This window comes from Medicago truncatula, chromosome 6, assembly GCF_003473485.1.
Source record: "Medicago truncatula cultivar Jemalong A17 chromosome 6, MtrunA17r5.0-ANR, whole genome shotgun sequence".
In the NCBI taxonomy this organism is placed as follows: domain Eukaryota; kingdom Viridiplantae; phylum Streptophyta; class Magnoliopsida; order Fabales; family Fabaceae; genus Medicago; species Medicago truncatula.
In genome coordinates this window covers 26,689,874-26,711,805 of record NC_053047.1, presented here as the reverse complement: position 1 = coordinate 26,711,805, position 21,932 = coordinate 26,689,874, and the positions used below count along the sequence as shown (strand labels likewise).

General features: G+C 32.0%; 1 protein-coding gene across 1 annotated transcript; it reads right to left on the bottom strand.

Annotated features, from left to right (window-relative positions):
- Positions 1-3,270: 3,270 nt before the first annotated feature.
- On the bottom strand, positions 3,271-6,653 carry LOC25480207 (BAG family molecular chaperone regulator 3). The gene is made up of 4 exons (XM_013587350.3): positions 5,759-6,653; positions 5,031-5,287; positions 4,440-4,586; positions 3,271-3,974 (listed from the first exon to the last, which is right to left on the bottom strand). The coding sequence occupies exons 1-4, from the start codon at positions 6,003-6,005 to the stop codon at positions 3,558-3,560; spliced, it is 1,068 nt and encodes a 355-aa protein (XP_013442804.1). The 5' UTR covers positions 6,006-6,653; the 3' UTR covers positions 3,271-3,557.
- Positions 6,654-21,932: the final 15,279 nt, after the last annotated feature.

The following is a 21,932-nucleotide window of genomic DNA, read 5'->3' as shown; positions in this document are numbered from 1 at the left end:
AGGGTGTGTGTACTTGAGCAAGGTGGAGCTTGGGATAGTCACCTACCGTTGATAGAATTTACTTACAACAACAGTTACCATTCGAGTATTGGTATGGCACCGTTTGAAGCATTGTATGGTCGAAGATGCAGAACTCCTTTGTGTTGGTTTGAGTCGGGAGAAAGTGTGATGTTGGGACCAGACATAGTTCAACAAACTACAGAAAAGGTTAGGTTAATAAGAGAACAAATGAAAGCGTCGCAGAGTCGACAGAAGAGCTATCATGACAAGCGTAGGAAGGACCTTGAGTTTCAAGAGGGAGATCATGTGTTCTTGAGAGTCACTCCTATGACAGGTGTAGGCCGTGCGTTAAAATCTAAGAAGTTGACTCCAAAGTTTATTGGCCCATATCAGATATCTGAGAGAGTTGGAACAGTGGCTTATAGGGTGGGTTTACCCCCTCATCTTTCGAATTTGCATGACGTGTTCCATGTATCGCAGTTGCGGAAGTATGTATCGGATCCTTCGCATGTTATTCCAAGAGATGATGTGCAAGTTAGAGATAACCTGACGGTGGAGACCTTACCTTTGAGGATTGATGATCGAAAGGTGAAGTCTTTGAGAGGTAAAGAGATAACTCTTGTAAGAGTTGTTTGGGGTGGAGCAACTAGCGAAAGTCTAACTTGGGAGGTAGAGAGTAAGATGCAAGAGTCGTACCCTGAGTTGTTTGTTTGAGGTAAGATTTCGAGGACGAAATCCTCTAAGTTGGGGAGAGTTGTAACGCCCTAGTCATTATTTTATTTTATTTTGATTTGTTTAGAGTCTCGTATGTGATTTTATATGATTTTTGGTGATTTAATTGATGTGTGCATTTTATTATATAGTTTATTATAATAATAATTTAAGATAAGTGGAAATTAATATAATTTTAGAAAATAGGGAGTTAATTAGAATTTATTAAAATTAAGGGGAATTAATAGAATTGAAGGGAGTTAAGAAAGAGGTTAAGAGAGAAAGAAAAACAGTCAGAACGTTTTAACGTAAGAAACTAGCTTTTGGGAGAAAAGGGAGAAGAAGAGCAAGAACAAGAGAGTGAGCCTAGAACCGATCCTTGCTGTCTAATTTCTGCAAAACTAAGGTAAGGGTGAGACTATCTCTCAATAATCATAATTTATAATTCCTGAAATTGACCTAATTGCATAGTTTTGGAAAATAAATTGAGGGTTAGGGTTTGATGATGATTATGAAGAGAAATGGGTAATGATCATGTTAATTCTATTTGTAATATAATGTTCAGAATATAAACTTAATCTTGTTGTTGCTGTGATCGTAAACTGATTTGGAATTTATGAGTGATTGGATGAATTGATGAATTTGTGTATGATGGTGGAATGATCTGTGATTGTTGCTGTTAACGGCTGTTTTGGTGTTTCCTTAGATGCTTAGTTGTATATAGGACCTGTGTACATCTGCTGGAAAACATTTTGGGTGATTGGGGGATTAAAATTGGGTTTTTGGAGTGAGAAGAGGTCTGAAACCGTAGGTTTTGCACTGCCCAGATGATTGATGGCTTAAGCGAAGCATCCGTCGCTTAAGTGAGCATTCAAGGTAACTGCCCAGAATGCGATTCTACCCGTTCGCTTAAGCGAACCGTGAGCGAACTGGTAAGCGAAAATTAAGTTTGGTTCTGCCAAGAATTCGCTTAAGCGAATGGTAAGCGACCCCGTGAGCGAAAAACCATTTTGATTCTGTCCAAAGTTCGCTCAAGCGAACCGTGAGCGACCCGTAAGCGAACTGAACCCAGACCTACTGTAAGTTGGTCGCTTAAGCGAAGTGAGTCTTAGTCAGCCTTTTCTGAACTATTACTTAGTGCATGAGGGGACTTCTTGAGCATTATATAACTTCCTCTTTAACTAGTATAACCTTGGTGTAGGTAGCAGAAGCCTATTAGAACAAGCCGGTGATTGGATTGATTGGTATTAGTAAATGTTGGTGTTGATTGTGTATGTAAATAAGTGAATACGTATATATGTATATCATGAGGAATGTGATTGATGTATGTGCATAATTATAAATAATTGTGTATGTTCTGAGTTGTCGAGTTGTGGAGTATTAAGTCATATGAAATATATGTAGTAGTTGAGTTGTATGTAGATATACACAGGTTGGGTAGTTGCATAAACATCAAGTGGGAGAGCTTCGGCTCTGGAACGCCTTGTCGTTCAAAGCGGTGGAACACTAGTTGTTCAAAGCGGTGTGGAGCGGTGAGGACTTAGGTCCTGTTGAGAATGCTTTAACCATTCGATAGCGGTGTGGGTCACGGCCCTGGATTATGGTACCACATGCATATTTGCATTTATTGAGGAGTATTAGGGGGGATGTCGTGTCATAAGATGAACTGCATTGTTGATTGAATTCTATCATGGATGATTGTTGTTGATTTATGAAATACTTATGCTTATTGAATAATCATTGATATTGTAAGGTGTTAGATTTTCAATTAATGTTATTATATGTTATTTTTATTGATTGAGAATCTCACCCCTTCTGCTTGGAAATGTTGTCCTTCCTATGGGTAACTTGCAGGTGATCCCGAGTAATAGGTGGTGGCTCAAAGTGTCTATGGCTCTGATACGTGGGATGGGATTTTATTGTTTTCTTTCATTCCTATGTATCAAATTTTGGATAATGCTGTTGTAGCCCTTTAATTGTTGGATTATTCTGGTTGAGGCTTTTTATGCCAAGATGTTTTTGGAAGTTTAAAACAGTTGATGTTGTTGCTTAAATTCAATTATTCCGCTGCAGATTAATGATATTATTGATGAAGGTTATTTTAAATAGTTTTATATTTCTATTTAAGAAAATTTGAAAACGAAGTGTGACATGCCCATTAGAATTATTACTCCGATGTGCTCTGAAACTTCCCCACAAAATCAGAAGAAAAAAAAATCAAGGATCAAGACTCCTGTAAATTCAATCGTTTAGACCAATTTTTAATATTTTTTAATTTTTTATTGGATTTTTAGAAATTGTTTGTTGTATTTATATATTTTTATGATTTTATTTTACAAATTTTTTATCATTTTTTACTTTGTTTTTTTTTTGTTGTTTTAAAAATCAAAATTCAAAACTACTGAAATAAGAGAGATTCTTATTGTTGATTATACATAAACATATTTTCGATTCTAAAATCCGAACATAGTTTGGATGTGTTCAGATTTTATAATCCGAAATTTCATCAACATTTTTATAAAATTTATAGGGCGTGTGATAAGATGACAAAAGTAATAGTGATAATTCAAAGCTACAGATACACACAATTTTATATATCATCAAAAATATGCCCAAACATTTGGTAGATGAATTCGGAAGACACCATAATAATCACATAAAAGTAACTTTTTTATGATACTCACTATCATAGCAACCCCATTTATTTTTCATTTAAATGACATATTATAGGGGTTACTAAACAAATCTAAATACACAAAAGAATGTAAAACATATAACACTCCAAGTGGAATACAAACCCAAATCATCACATCCACACAATTTTATACATGTGGCATGGTAATTTATCACTCAAAGAATTCCCAACTGAACTTAGGAGGACCTGAATTATTATTGGTCATTGAAGGAGTAGTTGTGGATGTAGATGGAAATGTGATTAATGGTGGGGTAGAATCAAATGTCTCCCATTTTGTAGTAACTACAACTCCTGAGGGTTGGTGTTGTTGTTGTTCCTGAAATACAAGTGAAAGCTCATTTGGGTTTTTTCTAGGTTGTTCTTGTTGTTGTTCTTGAATTGGTACTATTGACCCATGATATCCATTTGAATGAATTTGTTGTGGTTGTTCTTGAATTGTTTCCAATCTTTTCCCATTTGAATGCTTTTGTTGAGGTTGCACTTGAGCATTAACATCATTGCTATTTGTCATAGAATTCTTAGCTTTTAGCATATCCAATGTTTCAACATACTTTTGAACTCTCCTTACCTTCAAAAAGTTTCAAATTGGAAAACCCATAAAATTAATGAACAAGTAAACAACAAAATAGCCAAAGACAAAATAAACAGTTATTTTGGTCGCTAAATGTGACGTAATATCACTGGTCTCTGAATATCTCGAAATTACAAAAATATATTTAATATCATTAGTAATTGATATATCTTGTCTAGAATATAGATCAAATACATCATTTATGCATGAATCAAAAAAGTCAAATGTAATCTTGTAATTTTGATACATTCGCAAACTATAATCAAAATTGTCCTTGTGAGCTTAGGTTAGTTGATAGGGACAATACATAATATATCCAAGTTATGAGGTTCGAACCCGGAAAAAAAAAAAAAAAAAACTATAATGAAAACATCATATACATTCAATGATAAAAGTGATTACTCCTATTTACCAAAATGTAAAAATAAAATTAAGGCAAGTAGAAAATGCATAAAATGTTACCTGCATTTTCCTTTGCAATTTGACATCACCATCAGCAATTATACCATCCAATTTAAGCAATTGATTCATCAATAGCTCAATAAGACCAAGCATATCTGATTCTACAACTTTCCCACCTTTGCTAATTATTGATTCAAAAGCAGATACCTAATCAATTCCAGTAACTAATTAGTACTCAATTCTCAACTACTACTCAAGCATTTAATACAAACCAACCTCACTCATATAATTGTTTGAAAATGAAAATGCAAAAAAAAAATAAAAAATACTAGAACTTCAAAACAAGTCAATCACCAATTTATTCATCAAATAGTAGAATTCATACAATTTAGCTCAAAATTATTAAAATTTTAAAAAATTATAAAATTAAAAAAATTTCCTATCAAATTATTTGTCAATGAGGGGCTAATATGCAATAGACCGAATTGCAATAGACCGAATTGCATGACTCGTAAAGTTTAAAGACTAAATTGATAATTCACTCAGACGAAAACATATAAATTTCGCAAAAAACTAATGCAAAAGATCAAATTGTATTTTTCATACAATCTCATGATTAAATTGATGATTCACTCAAACGTAAACACGTACCCGTCCGGCAAGCCTATCTACTTCCAAGCTAATTTGTGAGATAGATTTTGCAGCTTTCTCCATCTTAGCATTCTTCCTCAATTCCAAAATCCTTTTCTCTTGACTAATAGGATCTTCCACAAGAACTAGTTTAGATTTGTCCTTTACACCAACTACATCAAGAAAAGCCTTAGAATCCCTCTCTTTGTCTTTGTAAAACAACTTTTGATCTTGATGATGTAAACCAGTTGGTCCTGACAACATTTTCTTCAAATCCCCTGCAACACCAACCAATGTCACCAAAACACAACTTTAAAAAAATACAAAGAATAAGGAAGAGAAAATTAAAAAGAACATCAAAAGAAGAGAAATTACATGGTAAACAAATTAACTATAAATAGAAACAAAACTCAAATAAATGAGCTAAATCATAAGAATTCGAGTTTAAATCCTGACTCAGGTTTACTCAACTTTCAACCGAACTCCGAATTACATGAGTCTTTTTATCGAAAACCGGAATGAAATACGGATACGGGCACGGATACGGACACTGACACGCTAACATAGCTAATAATTTGAAGAAAAAAAATCACATAATTTAGTGTAATTACAAGTATCAGTGTCGTGTCGGTATCAGACACGACACGTGTTCGACACCGGAACACGCCTAATCCGAGGAGTGTCCGTGCTCCATAGCGGAAGATTAAGACAAACAAAAAAATAGATAAAAGAAATGTGAAAAGATTTACCAAATGTGGCTTGTGAACTAATATTGAGTTCATGATAAATTGAACCAAACTTGACCCTAACTCTAATTGTAGGAACCAAAGCAGGGTTACGATTTGAATCAGTGGTTCTTGTTTGAACCAACATTCCACCTGGCCTCATCTCCCATTCATTTGAACCCGGTTCAGCTCTGCAACCACCTGAGCTTATAGGTGAAGAAACACCATTTGTCTTATTACCATGATTATGATTATTCCTCATCCTCAACATCTTCTTTCACTTTCACAACTATGCAACAAAAGTGGTATGAACTATGAACTATTTAGAGAGAGAAAGAGTCAGAGAGAGAGAAAGAGGGTTAGATCTCTGTGGAAACTGATTCTATACAAAACTTGACAGAAAATTCACCGACCCAATTCACCAAAAGGCTGCTAGAACATGTTACAGAAACCTCTGACCCCAGCATTCCACAAGTCCACAATTACAAGAGAGAGAAAAAAACAAGATTTTGAGGTTCAAAGAGAGAGAGAGAGAGAGAGAAAAAAAACAAAAAACTGAACACTTTTTTTTTATCAGAAGAATCAATAACTTTAGTAGGAAAAACAAATCCAACCTAACAAAAATTTAATTTACAAAACCTCAAAGCAAAGATCTTTACAGCAAAATGTGGCTGAAAATATTGATGGGTCTATACCAATTTTTCAGCATAACCTTAACCAATAAGAAAGAAAGAAAAAAAAAAAAAGAAAAATATTTTGTTTGTTGAAATCAATGAGAAGGTAGGAATTGAAAGAGTAAACAATTCCAATGATGAGGAATTGATTCTCTCTTGAAGTTCTTGAGAAAATGGAAGGGAGATGAAAATGAGAAGAGAAAATAAAATAATATATATGAATGAATATAAAAATGAGTGGCCAGCTAACTTAGGTGACACCCTGTGATATTCATATATACTACATTATATATATTAATTAATTTAATAATTAACTTTTTTTTAGTAGTTGTCATGAGAGGATCAATTATTATTTTGTTTTTTCTGATCATGTAGTTAATTAGAGGAAGCATTACATGAGCAATAAGTAGGATCGGATATTCTTTTTCATTAATTTTCAATTAATTTGGATTGTTTTGGTTTAGTATAGAATCAAAAAAAGCAATAGCTTGAATAAATTTACATAATATATTTTGAAAAATATTTTCAGTAGCATAAATGTAGACTTTTTCTTAAACAAGTTTAATTATTAACTTTATTTCAAAAAAAAAAAAACTTTTCCATAGAAAATTGAACATATATGTTGGATTTTATTTTTGTTTAGAATATTAAAAAAGAAATATTGACCGGTCTTTTTCAAACACAAATCAAGAAAAAGTATTAAAAAATTAAGAAAAAAATAAAACATTTCAAAACAATTTAAATAGTAAAATTATAAAAATATTTCTCTTATGTTATAATTTTGGATATCTCACTGTAATTGTAGCAATTAATTCATCAATAAGGTAAAATCATATGAGCGGAGATATCTCTCTTTACTATATACTTTTAGGTATAGTTTTTTTTTAGAAAGGTAATAAAAAAAAATAGTTGATAAAATGTATTATTTAATCTAGTGATATGCATCACCTAAAATTTAACATATGTACAGTTGTGAAGTCTCGAGTTCAAACTCGATGAAAGTGTCCCGTATAACAACATCTACACTGCTATCAACATTTTTTTGGGTCCACATGATTAACAAGCTTCAGTTAAGTATAAATTGTTTGTGACTCGAGTTTGAATTCTAGCTGAAGCAATCTTTAATCTAATATAATTTTTATCTCTCGATTGAACTCCAAATTTTAAGGGCTAATTTTTGTAAGTATTAGAGGATTGAGGAAAAAAATTGACAAAAAAAACATTATTTTAATTTAAGTATATGTATCATTTCAAATTTTTATAAGAAATATTTGTATCAATCATTGAATCTAGCGCAAGCAAATAATACACAATGTGTACTTCATAACCTTCGGAATATTGAGTTCGATTTCTATTCAACAAAAGGATAAAGTTGTATTGTCTATTTCAAAATACACCCTTTGTTAATAGAGAAATATTTATATGATCACAATTACAAATAAAATGCATTTAGACACATGCACACATATAGAGAACTTGTCAATTAAAAGTACTTCTCAATTAATTTACATAAAATAACACATTATATTATTTAAGACTTTGTTGAATACAAACCGACAGAGAGAACAATGTGGTTATAATACTGTTATGGTGCTTTTCTTTGTACCAAAAAAAAAGTGTTCCTATGCATTATGATGTACAATAAAGATGTAAGTCCACATTTTTCTAGAAGCCACGTGTCAATTTGAGGGCAAATAAGGTAATTCACTCATTCAAATCATTGTCTCTCTTTAGTGGGAGTCATACAACTGTTGGCAGTCAATTTTGGTGACGCAGTAATTCAAAACAGTGAAAGTTTTTAAAGCCATAGCTTATGATTGGTCACACGTGTGCTTTCTCTAATTGTAAAAGAACCAAGTCTGGTAATTTTCTTTAGGTGAAAGCAACAATCAAATAATAAAACCTAGAGAATCTTATCACTTATTTCTTTTAATCTTTTGTTATTAGTATTCCCTTCTACTATAATAACTGAGTCATTTGTAAAATAAAATAAAAAATGTTTTAAAATAATTGAATTATTTTATTTTTCAATAAAATATTAATTATTTTTTCCATTTATAACTTTAATTAATACTACTTTCACCACTCTCAATTCAATATATTCTACTTTACATTTATGATAAAGAGCAATGCATCAATACTTGATAAAGACACTCAAGATCATTTTTCTCTCTTTTATTTATACACTTTTCTTAATTTGTGTGAAATAAGAAAATGACTCAGTTCAACTGGAATAGAGGGAGTAGTATATTTGTTTACACGTGATGTTTCTCCTCCTTTTAGTAATAAGTATGTGTAATTCAAGAATCAAAACTTTGCTTTTGATCCAATGAAATAGAAACCCTTGCTATTGGTTAGTTCTATTGAATTATTTTAATTTTTAAATTTGTTTTGGATAAGAAATAAAAAATCACTCTTTTTATTTTTTAAATTTTTTGAAAAATATTTAGACATAGGGATCAATTTCAAATATAAAAAAATTGAAACCAATTTGTAAAATTTGAAAGAAAAAAAATTAATAGGGATTAATGTGTAATTTTTTTTAACATAATGTGAACCAATTTGCATAATTTGAAGCAATAAAGAGACCAATTTGAGATTCATATTGTATATACTAAATGACTAGAAAATTAGACACTATGCTTTTGCCCCTATTTATAAAAATAATTCTAGAATGTATCATAACGGGATTAGTATTTTTAAATACCATGTGATTCACCACCAAAAAAAATAAAATACCATGTGATTACTCGTGTTTTTTTTATTGCCATGTGTTAATTTTAATTGTAGTAATAAGCTGAACAAAAAGGAATAATTAAACCCCTAAAAAAAGGAATAATTAGAAAAATAAATGATGGTATTTTGGTCCCTTTCAATTGAGGTAGAATTTCATTTTTATGACATTACATTCCAATAACTTCATTTAATGAAATCATTTTGTTAGCTTGTCAATTCTTCTATATAACAGGCAGTTGTAAATTTACGATGCAAGTCCTTTTTTACAATTTTAGTCGTGTAATAAGATTTTCAGTTACCTAATCTGCAAAACTGTTTGTATTTATTGTCCATTGATGTATAATTGAGTTTTGGACTAACTGGATTTGTCGTTAAGGACAATACTTCATCCTAATTAATGGTCAATTTTATCGTGAGGAATGAAAATTTATCCAAATTGGAGAAAACAAATATATACGTGTGAGATCAACAGAAGTTATGGGAAATAGATTTTAGAGTCTAAAATTTAGGAGTGTTTATGGTGCGATTGATTCACTTTTGACGCTAAAAGATATCTGATCCGGTTTGGATTGGTTCAGATGTAATTGTTTTTTGTGAGACAGGACAAATTTTTGTTTCCAACCGCAAACTGAACAAACTGCATTGTTGACTTAAAAAGTTACATAAATACATCCAATCCAAATACGGTTTTTTGTGGTTTCAATTTGTGTTGGTTTGATTTTCGGCTTTCGTACTAGGTTGGTTCGATTTTGAATACTCCTAATAAAATTTGGCTCAATCCATTAAGATCCGGTTAATACTATTCACACCCTCCTTCTGCATGGGAGGTGTGTTTGTGAAGGTGAGAAAAACACAAAAAAGGTGAGGATTGAATTGTGTTGGCTTTTTCTAAGTGTTAAATATTAAATACTAGTCAGAGTCTAACGGGTTCAGAGTCGTACCCAGATTCTAAATGCAGCAGATAAAACAAAACACAAAGATATATATATATATATATATATATATATATATATATATATATATATATATATATATAGAGAGAGAGAGAGAGAGAGAGAGTTGGGATCCGTTGACACCTAGTGTCAACCGATCGTTGACACCAAATCTCAATTATCTATTTTTTTAATCTAAAGGCTCATAATTGTTTGTTAATTTTACTCATATGGTCTTTTCTCCCTTGATCCCCACCCGTTTTCTGCTGATCTTCTTTAACCTAACCAAGAATGAAAGTATTCTCCTTCTCACTGTTCACAATCAACAAACACAACATAATTCTTGAATTTATTTCCCTCTCTAAGAATTGGCAGCAATCCAATTTAAATATTTTCCCCTTTACGAACTCATAATAAAAATTGATTTTATCCAATTCATATTTCACGATACTACGTGGGTATTTTCATTGACTATTCAATCATAGTTAAACCCCTAAAATTCCATCAATAGAAGCAAACTCATCCAAAATACTCCTATATTCACCACCGTCCTATTCAATTGGGATCCTTATCACAAATTTTGCAAAAATTGTCTTAATATATTGGGATTCATAGAATAAATTTATACCAAGAGGGAAAGACATGCAAACATATATCAACGGTGTTTACGTGTGGCAGAGCATAACAAATTTTCCAGAAGAAAATGAGGAGTATCACAAGCTGCCATGGTTTTCAATTTGACTTTTTTTCCATTGTTGTTAGATTGAAAAGGAACAAAAAGAAATAACAGAGCACGTTACGGTGAGAAAGGCCCATGTGAGTTGATTTCATAAACAATTATTAGCCTTTGATTTTAAAAAATAGACGGTTGAGATTTGGTGTTAACGAATACGTTGACACCTGGTGTCAATGGATCCTAACTCATATATATATATATATATATATATATATATATATATATATATATATAAGGCATTTCAGAGTCGTACCCATACAATTTGATCTAATGGTTATTAATGAGTCCTCTCATCCTCTCATTTAAAGAGTAATCTCACTTGAAATGCCCTCTATATATATGGGTTTTGCTAGAAGCCACCCATGAAGGTGTCTTTTAGCAATCCACACCTGAAGGTGTGATTTCCACTTTTTAGTTATAACTTTGTTAAAAGACAACTTCATAAAAGGCGTCTTCTAGCAAAACCATATATATATATATATGATTACATGTTATTGTGAGAGCATGAGAGTAAATAGCGAATAGAAAATAACTGAATAAATGACTTTAGATTAAATAATTATCCAACAAACAAAATAGAGGTTCACCTTAGAACCTTAGTCTAAAAAGATTTAGTTACTCATGATAACTAAAGACAAATTACAAAAGAAATAAAACATACCTTATAGAAACTTGGGTGAGAAGAGATAAACTCCTCCCTGGAAGCTCCTAGTGCTTGCCTTCATCTTGAACCGCTTCGTTTTCAATGCGAAGTTATGAATGAAAGACTTGGTATTTATTGGGAGAATTTCCTCTTGAAGTTGGGCCCGAAAATCGTACTTTTCCTAGCATATGCTCGGGGTGCATATGCTCAAGGCGCCTAGGTCATGCTCAGGGTTCCTAGGCTCTCCTCGGAGCTGATGGCTCATACTCGGTGTAACAACCCGTTTTTCGCTAGGATTATTTTATTTATTTATTATATGTTTTATATGTGCTTATTTGCTTATGTGTGTATTTAATTTGAGATTAGTAGATTTTTAGCCTAAAAGGGTATTTTAGTCATTTTAAGACTAAAGATATTTTGGTCATTTGTTAAGTAAGGGTATTTTAGTAATCTTAGAGTTAAGATTATTTTAGTGTTTTGAAGTGAATAGTTATTTTTACTAAGATAGAGGTAATTAGTGCTAATGATTATTTGATATTTTAGCAAATTAATGAGTAGTAACTTTTTAGAATTTGTCAGTAAGAATTATAGGCCCATTGTGAATATTAGAAACATAGCCCATTGGAGAGTAGTATATATACTTAACTCATGAAGGAAAATCATGGTTAGAAATATTTCATTCTCATAACAATAGATATAGTGGTTAGAGAGAGAAAGTGGGAAGATATAGTAGAAGAATATAAGAGGAAAGCTAGAGCTGAGGATCTAGAAGAAAGAGTGAAGCTTAAACTAGTGAATTTGAAGGTTTGAGGTACGGGGGATAGTTCTATTTCATCAAATAAGCTATAATCTTCTTTTTCTATTTATGGGTCATAAGTGCTTTTGTATGAATTAAGATTTTTATGATTTTGTATGTTGATTTCCGTGCTCCTAGTTGATGTGTAATTATGTGTATGTTGAATTTTATGGAATTGAGGTGTTTATATGTTCAAGTTTATAGTTGATGTTTGAAATAAGCTCTTTTAGTGAGTTTTTGGTGAAAAATGAGTTTGATGTTGAATTTGTGACGAAACGATGTTAGGAATTCTTGTATGTAAGTGTTTTGATTGGCTTTTGATGTATATTAACTAATAACAAAGTTTGTGTAACGATTTTGGGTCAATAGGGATCAAAATTGGGGTTTTTGGGAAGATTTTGTGGGAGTTTCCGAGAGGAACCCAAAAATCTGGGTTCCTAGTACTGGTGTAACTCGCCTGGCGAGCTAGACTTTGCCACGGCGAGTTGCTCAGGATAGAACCCATGATTTTGTGCTACCCGGGCAGTTAGGGCCGTTTCTGGACACCCCTAAGTGCTTCTTTTGATGTGTTTGACTGTTGTTTTAATTTGAAAACCTACTGAAACATCATTTGGATTGGATAAAATGATTTTGTGAATTTGAAATGAAACTTCGTTGAAAATGGTCATGAACTTAGGATTTTCCGAACCTTTTTTTCCTCAAATAAAATGGAGTTATGATTTGATTTCTGTAGCAATGAATTTAGAATGATCATATAAGGTGTATGTGAGCTTAAGACTTGGTCTTACTTTGAAAATGAATTGTTTTTGAAAATGAACTTGTGGATTTTTGGGAAATAATCGAAACTGTGAAGTGATGATAACATGAATTCATTACTTTAATGGTATGTGTTATGTGAATGTAATTTGTTGATGAATTTGCGCATGAATACTTATTTTGGTGAATTACTTGAAAAATAGGTGTTTTTCCAAAATGATACAAACTTTGATAAAATGATAGGATAAGTTGTGATAACTTGCAAATGGCTTTGTAAACATGATAACATAGTGAAATAAGAAGGAATCAATGATTGTTGGTGTGTAATGTATTGGTTATCATGGCGTGGCGAATTGCTTGTCTTTATGCAAGTTGTGCTTTTGTGAAATGATCTTATTTCATTGGAGTCATATTTGTTGATGATGGATATGTAAATGACTCTCTATTGAATATGACTTGTTGAATTGTGTGGATGTAAATGTTTGATAATGCAATGGTGGGTTTCTGGTGAAGATATTATATGATGGAGGGATTATATAATATAGCGTTATGAATTTCACATTGTCGAGTCTTTACTTGTTTGTCCATGCATTTATAGTCATGTGTAATCTTTGGTGAAGAACATAACCGGAGGGAGTTATGTTAGTACGTAGTTGGAGGGGATTACGTAGTGGAATCTCCGAAAAATTATCTCTGAATCCAAAACATGGTACCACATGCATGTAGAAGTGTCTAGAACATTGCATGCATTTGGAGTTTGGTGAATGTGTTCTAATTGAAAATGTGAGTTGGTGAATATGTGCAATGGTGAAATTTGGTGAATGTTATGATTATGTGAAATTGTGGACTTGAGCATTTAAATAAATTGTTGTGGAATGATGGGAGTATGATGATATTCATGTAGAGCTAGTGTTTTAGGAATGTTGGATATGTATATGTGTATTTATTTGAAATCCTTGAATACTTTTATTTGATTATGTTTATTGTGTGGAATACTATTTAACCCCCAGTGATCGTTTGGTTGACCACCTGCCTATTTATATGAATGGGTATACGGCTTGCAGGATTAAGTTGCTTTGCTTTGATTGCTAGTGAGTTGCTTGAGGATAGCGTGGAGGTACCTCATTTCTCTTTTGGTCACGTCTAGTCTAAGATCTCATTAGGGTGTTGGGCATTTATGTTTATTCAATTTATCTGTTGTTGAAGTTTATTTGTGGAGATTATAGTTATGTATTTCAAACCTATATTGTGGTGATAAGATTTTGTTACTGAAGTGTTGATGATTATTCTGTGTTGTGGTGATGTCATGTTAAATGTCTTTCGTTGCGAGTTTTTGAAATTGAAACTATGCATGCTCTGAGAAAACGAAGTTGTAGCATCTTGAGCTCTCTTTCATTTATTTAAATTTATTGCATTCTGGTTTTAAGGTGTTACACTCGGGGCGTCTGTGAGAGTGTTCCGGTGCATAAATCTTTGTTTCTTCGTTCTTCTAGATGTTTGCCTCCATATAAGATGTCTTGGGACCTGTGAATATAATTTCTCCCTCTGTAACGTCTTTTGATGCCTCTTGAATCTTCATTCTTGATTTTCGCAAAGTCTTCACTAATTTTTAGATGTCTTGCTTTGCTGATTTGTATGATTTCTTCGTAAATTAAATCAAAACACCCTAGAATTGCTATGTTTTGGGAAGAATAGAATTACAGACTCAAATATAGAAAACATTATAAATGTCCCGAAATCATAAGGAATTAATATAATACTCCTCTATTCTGTTTGTAAAACCTACTGAAAATGAATGAAAAACAAAGTAAGAATAACGTAAAATTATTTATTATCAATCTCTAGAGACTATCTTAAGTGTTCATAGTCTCTCCATACTTTTGCAAGGTTTGCAATTACTGTGAAGGTTAAAACAAATGTACGAGTTTATATTTGAGTGATAAAAAGTCATGGATAGGATGATAACTCTCTATGATATAATAATACAATGAAATCTTATACCAGTTCAAGAGTACTTAAGACTACTTGATTGATTTGCGATATGATCTTGATCACTCTCGCTTAAGAGGATATTTTTATGTATTCCTAAAATCATAATCTTGGTTTTATTTGATTAATAAATTCAAATAATAACAAAGCCTTTTTCTTTTAAATGTGATGTTTTGAACAATCCGTGATCTTCAAAATGGCTCTAGTTGATCGTTTTGATATGGATTGTATCAATCATCTAGAGGATAATCATGTCCATAGGATGACTTTGACCTGTATCACATATGATTGTTGCGTTAAAACTATGTTGTCTAAAGAAGCTCATTATGACTTGATCAAATTGTCTTGTGCTAGATGATCACTTGTCGTTTCCTCTTCAGCTGTTGTCCGTATTCTATTGTATTTAAGATGCTCAAGGTTATTTTGCCCCATTGATTTTCCAGTATGCTAATTTCAACAATTCTCGTGTTCTAGCATGTTTTTTAGTCATTTTCAATAGGTTTTTCATCTAGAATAGAGGAGTATTAGAGCAATTGCCTATGATTTTGGATTTTGGGATATTTGTAATGTTTTTCATATTTGAGTCATGTTATTCTACTTTTCCTGAAACATAGCAATTCTAGGATGTTTTGATGTAATTCACAAAGAAATCAAGCAAATCGACAAAGCAAGAAATGTGAAGACTTGTGAAGACTTTGGGAAGATCATGAATGAAGATTCAAGAGGCCTCGGAAGGAATTACAAAGGGAGAAATTATGTTCTCAAGTCCTAAGACACCTTATATGGAAGCAAACACCCAAAAAGACGAAGAAACATGCATTTACACACAGGAAAATACACTGGGGAGCCTGAAGCATGGTCCATGCTTCCGAAGGATGGCCATGCGCTCCAAGTGTGGGCTAGGCACCCAAGTGTGAAAAACTAACATCTGGGCGTCTAAAGTGTGAGCCAAGCGCTACGAGTGTGGCAAAAATATACTTGCGCCCAACCATGCGCCCCAAGTGTGTGAGATGCGGGTCAAATATGCTTTTTGCTAATTTTAAGTGCAAAAGCTCGGTTTTTAAGCCCAACTTTAGGTGAAAACTATCCATGTAAATATCACTTCTCTCATTCATAATTTCTCTTTCATAACGAAGCGATCCAAGAGGAAGGCAAGCACGAGGAGCTTCAAGGGAGGAGTCTATCTAGGTATGTTTTATTTCTTTTATTATTTGTCTTTAGTTACCATAAGTAATTAAATCTTTCTAAGCTAGGGTTATAAGATGAACCTCTATTTTATTTGTTGGATATTTTAATTTAAAGTCTCTATTCAGTTATTTATTGAATCTTATTTAATTTTACTGTCGTACGTAATTTTACTGACATCTTGAGGGTGATGAACCCAAACCTCTTAGAGAGTAAGACCCCACACGTACGTACCAGTGTGATTAGAATTTTTTCAGGTTGGTTTGTTAATAAGTGATCCCTTCTCTCCAATTATGGCTCATGGAGCCAAACTTATCATGAATTCATTTTTTGGGGTATCAATCTAATTAGAATTATATAATAACATACTATACTACTACTATAAATAGAATTCCTTTTTTGTTTTGAGATTCTTAAAAATACCCTAGAGAACCGAGCCCCAACTATGGTAAAAGAATCGGACAGCAAGATGCATTTTATGTGATCATTATATGAATCTCAATCTCGATAAGAAATAGCTTTCACCTGGGAGAGCAAATTCCAGAGATGCCTAAGAGTGGTAATTCAACATCTAATAACAAGCCATTCTAGAGCAAATTCTGTAGATTATGTCGTCTTACTACTAATGATTCTTGTCATGGGCGTGGTTTGGCTGTTGAGAGTGATATGCATACTCTTCGTGATTGCCCTAGCGCAATGTATATCTAGAAGTATTTTTTCGCAATTATCCTAACAAATTTTACTTGCAAGATTGTAAAATTTGGTTCAAACACCATGCTAGTATTGAGACAAACACTATGTTCATAGTAACTTGGTTTGAGATTTGACGGAATAAAAATAATGAGATTTTTCAGCGTGTGAAGAAAGACACTTGGGCTTCAGTGAGTTATATATTTTCATATCATGCCTATGTGGTATCAAGCTCTTGGTCCCATTCGTAAGCAACATGTGATCCATCATGTTCGTTGGTTTCCCCCTTCTGAAGGCGTTCTTAAAGTTTATGTGCATGACTCTTCTTTTGGCAATTTTGGTAATGCACATTTTGGCGGTCTTCTAAGAAATAATATGGGAATTATATTCAAGGTTTTCTGGATCTTGTTGTAGAACTTCAAATTTACTAGGTGAACTTTCAACTATTTGAAAGGTCATTAATTGGCTTGGGACCTTGGTTCTAGGAATATTATCATGGCATCTAATTCTCAATCAACTTTGGATTTGATTACTTATACTAAAGAAAATGATTTTCATCCTTATGCAACCTTGCTTTAGCTTTCCACTCTTTCTTGGGCGGTCTCCGTTACTAATACTTTGCGAGAAGGAAATAATGTGTTGATTGGTTGGTTATGTTTTGTGTTACTTGTGTTGACTACTTGAAGTTATGAATTTCTCCTCCTCTCCAATTGAATATCATACTGCTTACAAATATCTACAGGGGTGAAGTTCATAGTTTTTTCTTGCTATTTTAGTTTTTTATTTTCCCTTTGATCACAAAAGATTTAATTTTTACTCTTTGTCTAGACTAAGATATAGGATCTTTAAGGAAGGTATTAAAAAACATCTCACATCGAAAAGTCAGTATGTGGAGTTGAGTTAGACACAATCACAATCAATAAGATGGTATCAGAGTCTCCTCGAAGATCTATTGGGTCATCCATCATTTATATTTACGTTTCAGATGCATAGATTTAAGCGTGACAAGGTATGTTAAAGAGTACTTCAACGTCGGATAAGAGATGACCTTATAACGTGTTCATACGTTGAGGCAATATTTTCTCTATAAACCAGTTTTATGTGGTTGTATTAGATCCAACCGTAATTTCTTAGAGAACTATCTTGATTCAATGAACCAAGCTGAATTTCAGACAAAGAAAAAAACCAAGATTCTCAAGCTGATAAAAGAACATCTTGGCACGTGTCATACATCAAAGCCATGTGTAGTTAGTAGGGTACTAAATTTTAAGCAAACTGCATTTCTTTTCAAACTATTGTGACTGTGTCTCGAAGTCAAAGGATGTTTCAATTTACTTACTACTATCACCGACAGTTTGGCACGCACGAGTCACACCGCACGTGAGAGATGCTAAAGGGGTTATGATCCTGTGCAAACGTATTATGATGGAGACTGATCTACCTACTGTGGCTGTTGCATTTTGTATTTTAGTTTAATGTAATTTATATCATATGGTATATATATTATGAGGAGTGATATTTGTACAACCAATTTTATACAACCTTTGTGACAATTTTTTTATCTCTCTTTTTATTGAACAAAATCAATAGTGAGAGCATGAAAAAGAAGAGAATAAAAACACATGTGATTATAGAGAGGGTTGTTTCAAAAGTTATCAAAAAATTATTGTACAAATATTATTTCTAATATATTATTGTGACTCTAAAAAGTAATAGTGATAAGATTAGATACATGCTTTTTGTTAATCTTCCATAGGAGTTTGATTGAAATATAAAATTGTTTTCGAGATTTGGCGGTTGTCAATCTTAATATTTGATTGGAGACAATGTACCGACCAATTGGAATTAAATATAGACTTTACATGCACGGTCTTAAATTTAATTCCTCTAACAAAATGCACAATATTAGACTAGAGTATATTACCTCTGATTTCACATATAAGAAGAATAAAACATAACTAATGAAGTTGGATCTATTAGAAGAGGCTACAAAATACAAAATACACTAAAGAAGAGTTTCTTAGGTACAACCTTAATAATTCTTATATTGATTTAAACTAAAATTAGCTAGTCAATCAGGATATATGTTTCTTTTATGTTAGTTGTGCTTAAAATAAGATATCATTAATTATAACTTTGAAAGGTCTTGGATATGGCGAACCAAAATATGAGTATTTTCATTAAGCTTACAACTTCATGTTACCATATCAACCAAAAACTTAGAGTCACTTTTCTATTATGAGATGCGTATATCTGTCTTTTTGTCATTTGTATACATTTCCCATATTTTAACATGAAGGGCATCACAAATTCTAATCCTTTATGTATCCCCTTTTAGTCATCAACCATCTGAATCGCAATTTTTTTTGTCATATCCTTTAATAATCATTGAACCCTTGTAAGCTCATAGCAATTGAGCTTGATCTAATCTCCAAAAGGATGCTTCAAACCGATGAAAATGGCCTCCTTTTGTCTACGCTTTCCAATCAAGAGAGTACGCTAAAAAATCTCAATCTCTTTCGCCTTTCTAATAATTACCATGAGTGGATCATAATTGATTGGTTTTATATTAAATTAAGACTGGTCTTAGTATCATTTTACATATGTAATTCTCAAATGATTAGCTATAGTGCAATATAGTTAATCGCAGAATTGTAGCTAATCTTATTTTATCCAGGATGCGATGTGATTGAAAGTCTATCCTACACAATTTTAAATAGTGTTGTGAAACATTTAAAAAAGCAACATTACCGTGGCTCAACCAAATAATCACTTTGATGAAAGAATTTTTTTATTTTTTTTATTTTTTTAACACAAATTAGAAATCTAGATATAACAATTTGAAAATTCAAACAAACGAACCAAATATCTATTGAGTTTTCCGATATCAGAAAGCATGATAGATCAACTCTACTGACTTTCCCTAACACCAACCAATTCTAGCCTTGATGTCAGTAACTTAACAATATTATATTAACATCTTCTGTTGATTTTGCATAGGAGCAGTGATATTTGAACAACTATTTAGCGACAACTTATATGATAACCTTCTTTTTCTCTTTTTTTATTGGTCAAAAACAATGGAGATAGAAAAATAAAGAGAAAGAGTAAGAATGTAATGTAAGTATGAGAGAAAAAATTATTTAAAAGTTATTACAAAATAGTTGTACAAATAATTCGATTGTCCCGAGACTACCAATCAGACAAATAGGTCTATATATGCTTTTTGATTTCTTGTCTATATATGCTTTTTGATTTCTTGAGATCGATAATATTAAAAAAACACTTGGAGCACAATTAGGAATGTTTAAATATATAGTAAAATAAAAAGAATGTTTGATCAGTTTAAATGACCTTGTTCATTGTTTAATGAATAATAATAAAATAATATATTTGTATTATATTATACTAATAGGCATGTTTAGATAGAAAGAAAAAAAGTGTTTATGTTTTAAGGATGAAGCACTTATCCCATTTGGGTTTGGTTGATTTTAACCCGAGACTGAAACTTTGAAGTATATTTTTAAGATCTTAAATTCGATTATTCCTGATATGAATTTTGGTGAGTTTGTTTGACTTTTGTAAAAAAACATGAAGCAATTATTTTATTAAAATTTACTGTTCTTATTCTTAATTGTTGTTATCTTCACAATTTCCACACACATTTTTTTTGGAGTTGGAACTGTTTTTTATCTAGGAGATGAATAATATCTAGCAAGTAAAATATACTGTATATCTTAATTATTAGTATAATAAAAAAGTTGTCACACATTTTTGTGACCAAAAGCAAAAGCTCCAAAACAAAAAACAAAAGAGAAAACTAAAGAAAACTAATGAGTAAAGAGGGACTACTTCAGAGTTCAGAAAGGGCAGTGAAGAAATGAATGTTAGAAAAAATGATAACAAGTTAGGTAGAACTAGAATGTTTGTATAACTATAACTACTGTGTGATATGGTATATTGGTATTGGTTAGTGTTCAAGCCATGTGTATGCATATGGACTGTGGAGTGTGGTCAAAGGGAAAACCAACAACAAGTCTTGTAATTTAAGGCAATGTACAAAGATAACTCAGCACAATGTTAGGGTCAGTGTATAGTACCCTTTGGAATGTGTTCATGTAGTGTTTTTCTTTTTACTATAAAAAGATGAACATGTAGTGTGGTTGGCTTGTTTTTCTATGTTATATACTATTAAAAAAATTGAACTATCATTTGAAATTTAAATTGTTTATGAGATGTCAACATGGTGGTAAAAATTTTAGTTTTAAATGATAGCTTAAATTATCCTGTGAGATAGCTCATTTGGTAAGAGATAATGTATAATATATGTAGCGATTGAGGTTCGAACCTCAGACGTCCCATTTATTGGATTACTTGCAGCCGAATTTTTGACGTAGTCAGACACTCAGAACAACCGTGATTGTTGAATGAATATCATCTGTTTGGATTTCAATAAAGATTTATATGTTTTTTAAAATAAGTAATATTGAAATTGAAATCTAAAATGTACAATCTCGATTTAATGACCACGATTGTCTTGAATGCGTGATTGCGTCAAATTTTGAACATACTTTTTAATTATTGAATGTTACTTAGGAACGACCCTCCGGTTTTCAGGGGAAGATGCTCTGGTAATTCGGAGTTTGGCCGAAAGTTAAGAAAGTCTGATAAAAAATTGTTTAGCAAGAATAGAAGTTAAGTTTTCCCCTGAACAATTTGTTCTTGGTGGAACTTATTAACAACCTGAGGGCAATTGCTTGGTTAGGAGTATGTTATTATTTAACAATATTAATTGAGTAACAAGGGAATATTAATATATATTTTTTGATGGTGGTCGAGATTTGAAACTCGGATCTTGCATATTTTATATATTGTTTATACCAACTGAGTTAAGCTCACGATGACAGAGAATATTAATATAGAAAAACAAATTGTTGCATGTGATATGTAACAATATAGACAACCAATAGACTATTATTCGCACCCTTAATCACATAATTAAGGTGGCAGAATGGACAAAACTGATGTAAAATCCAGACATGTCCGTGATGTTGTTTTGGC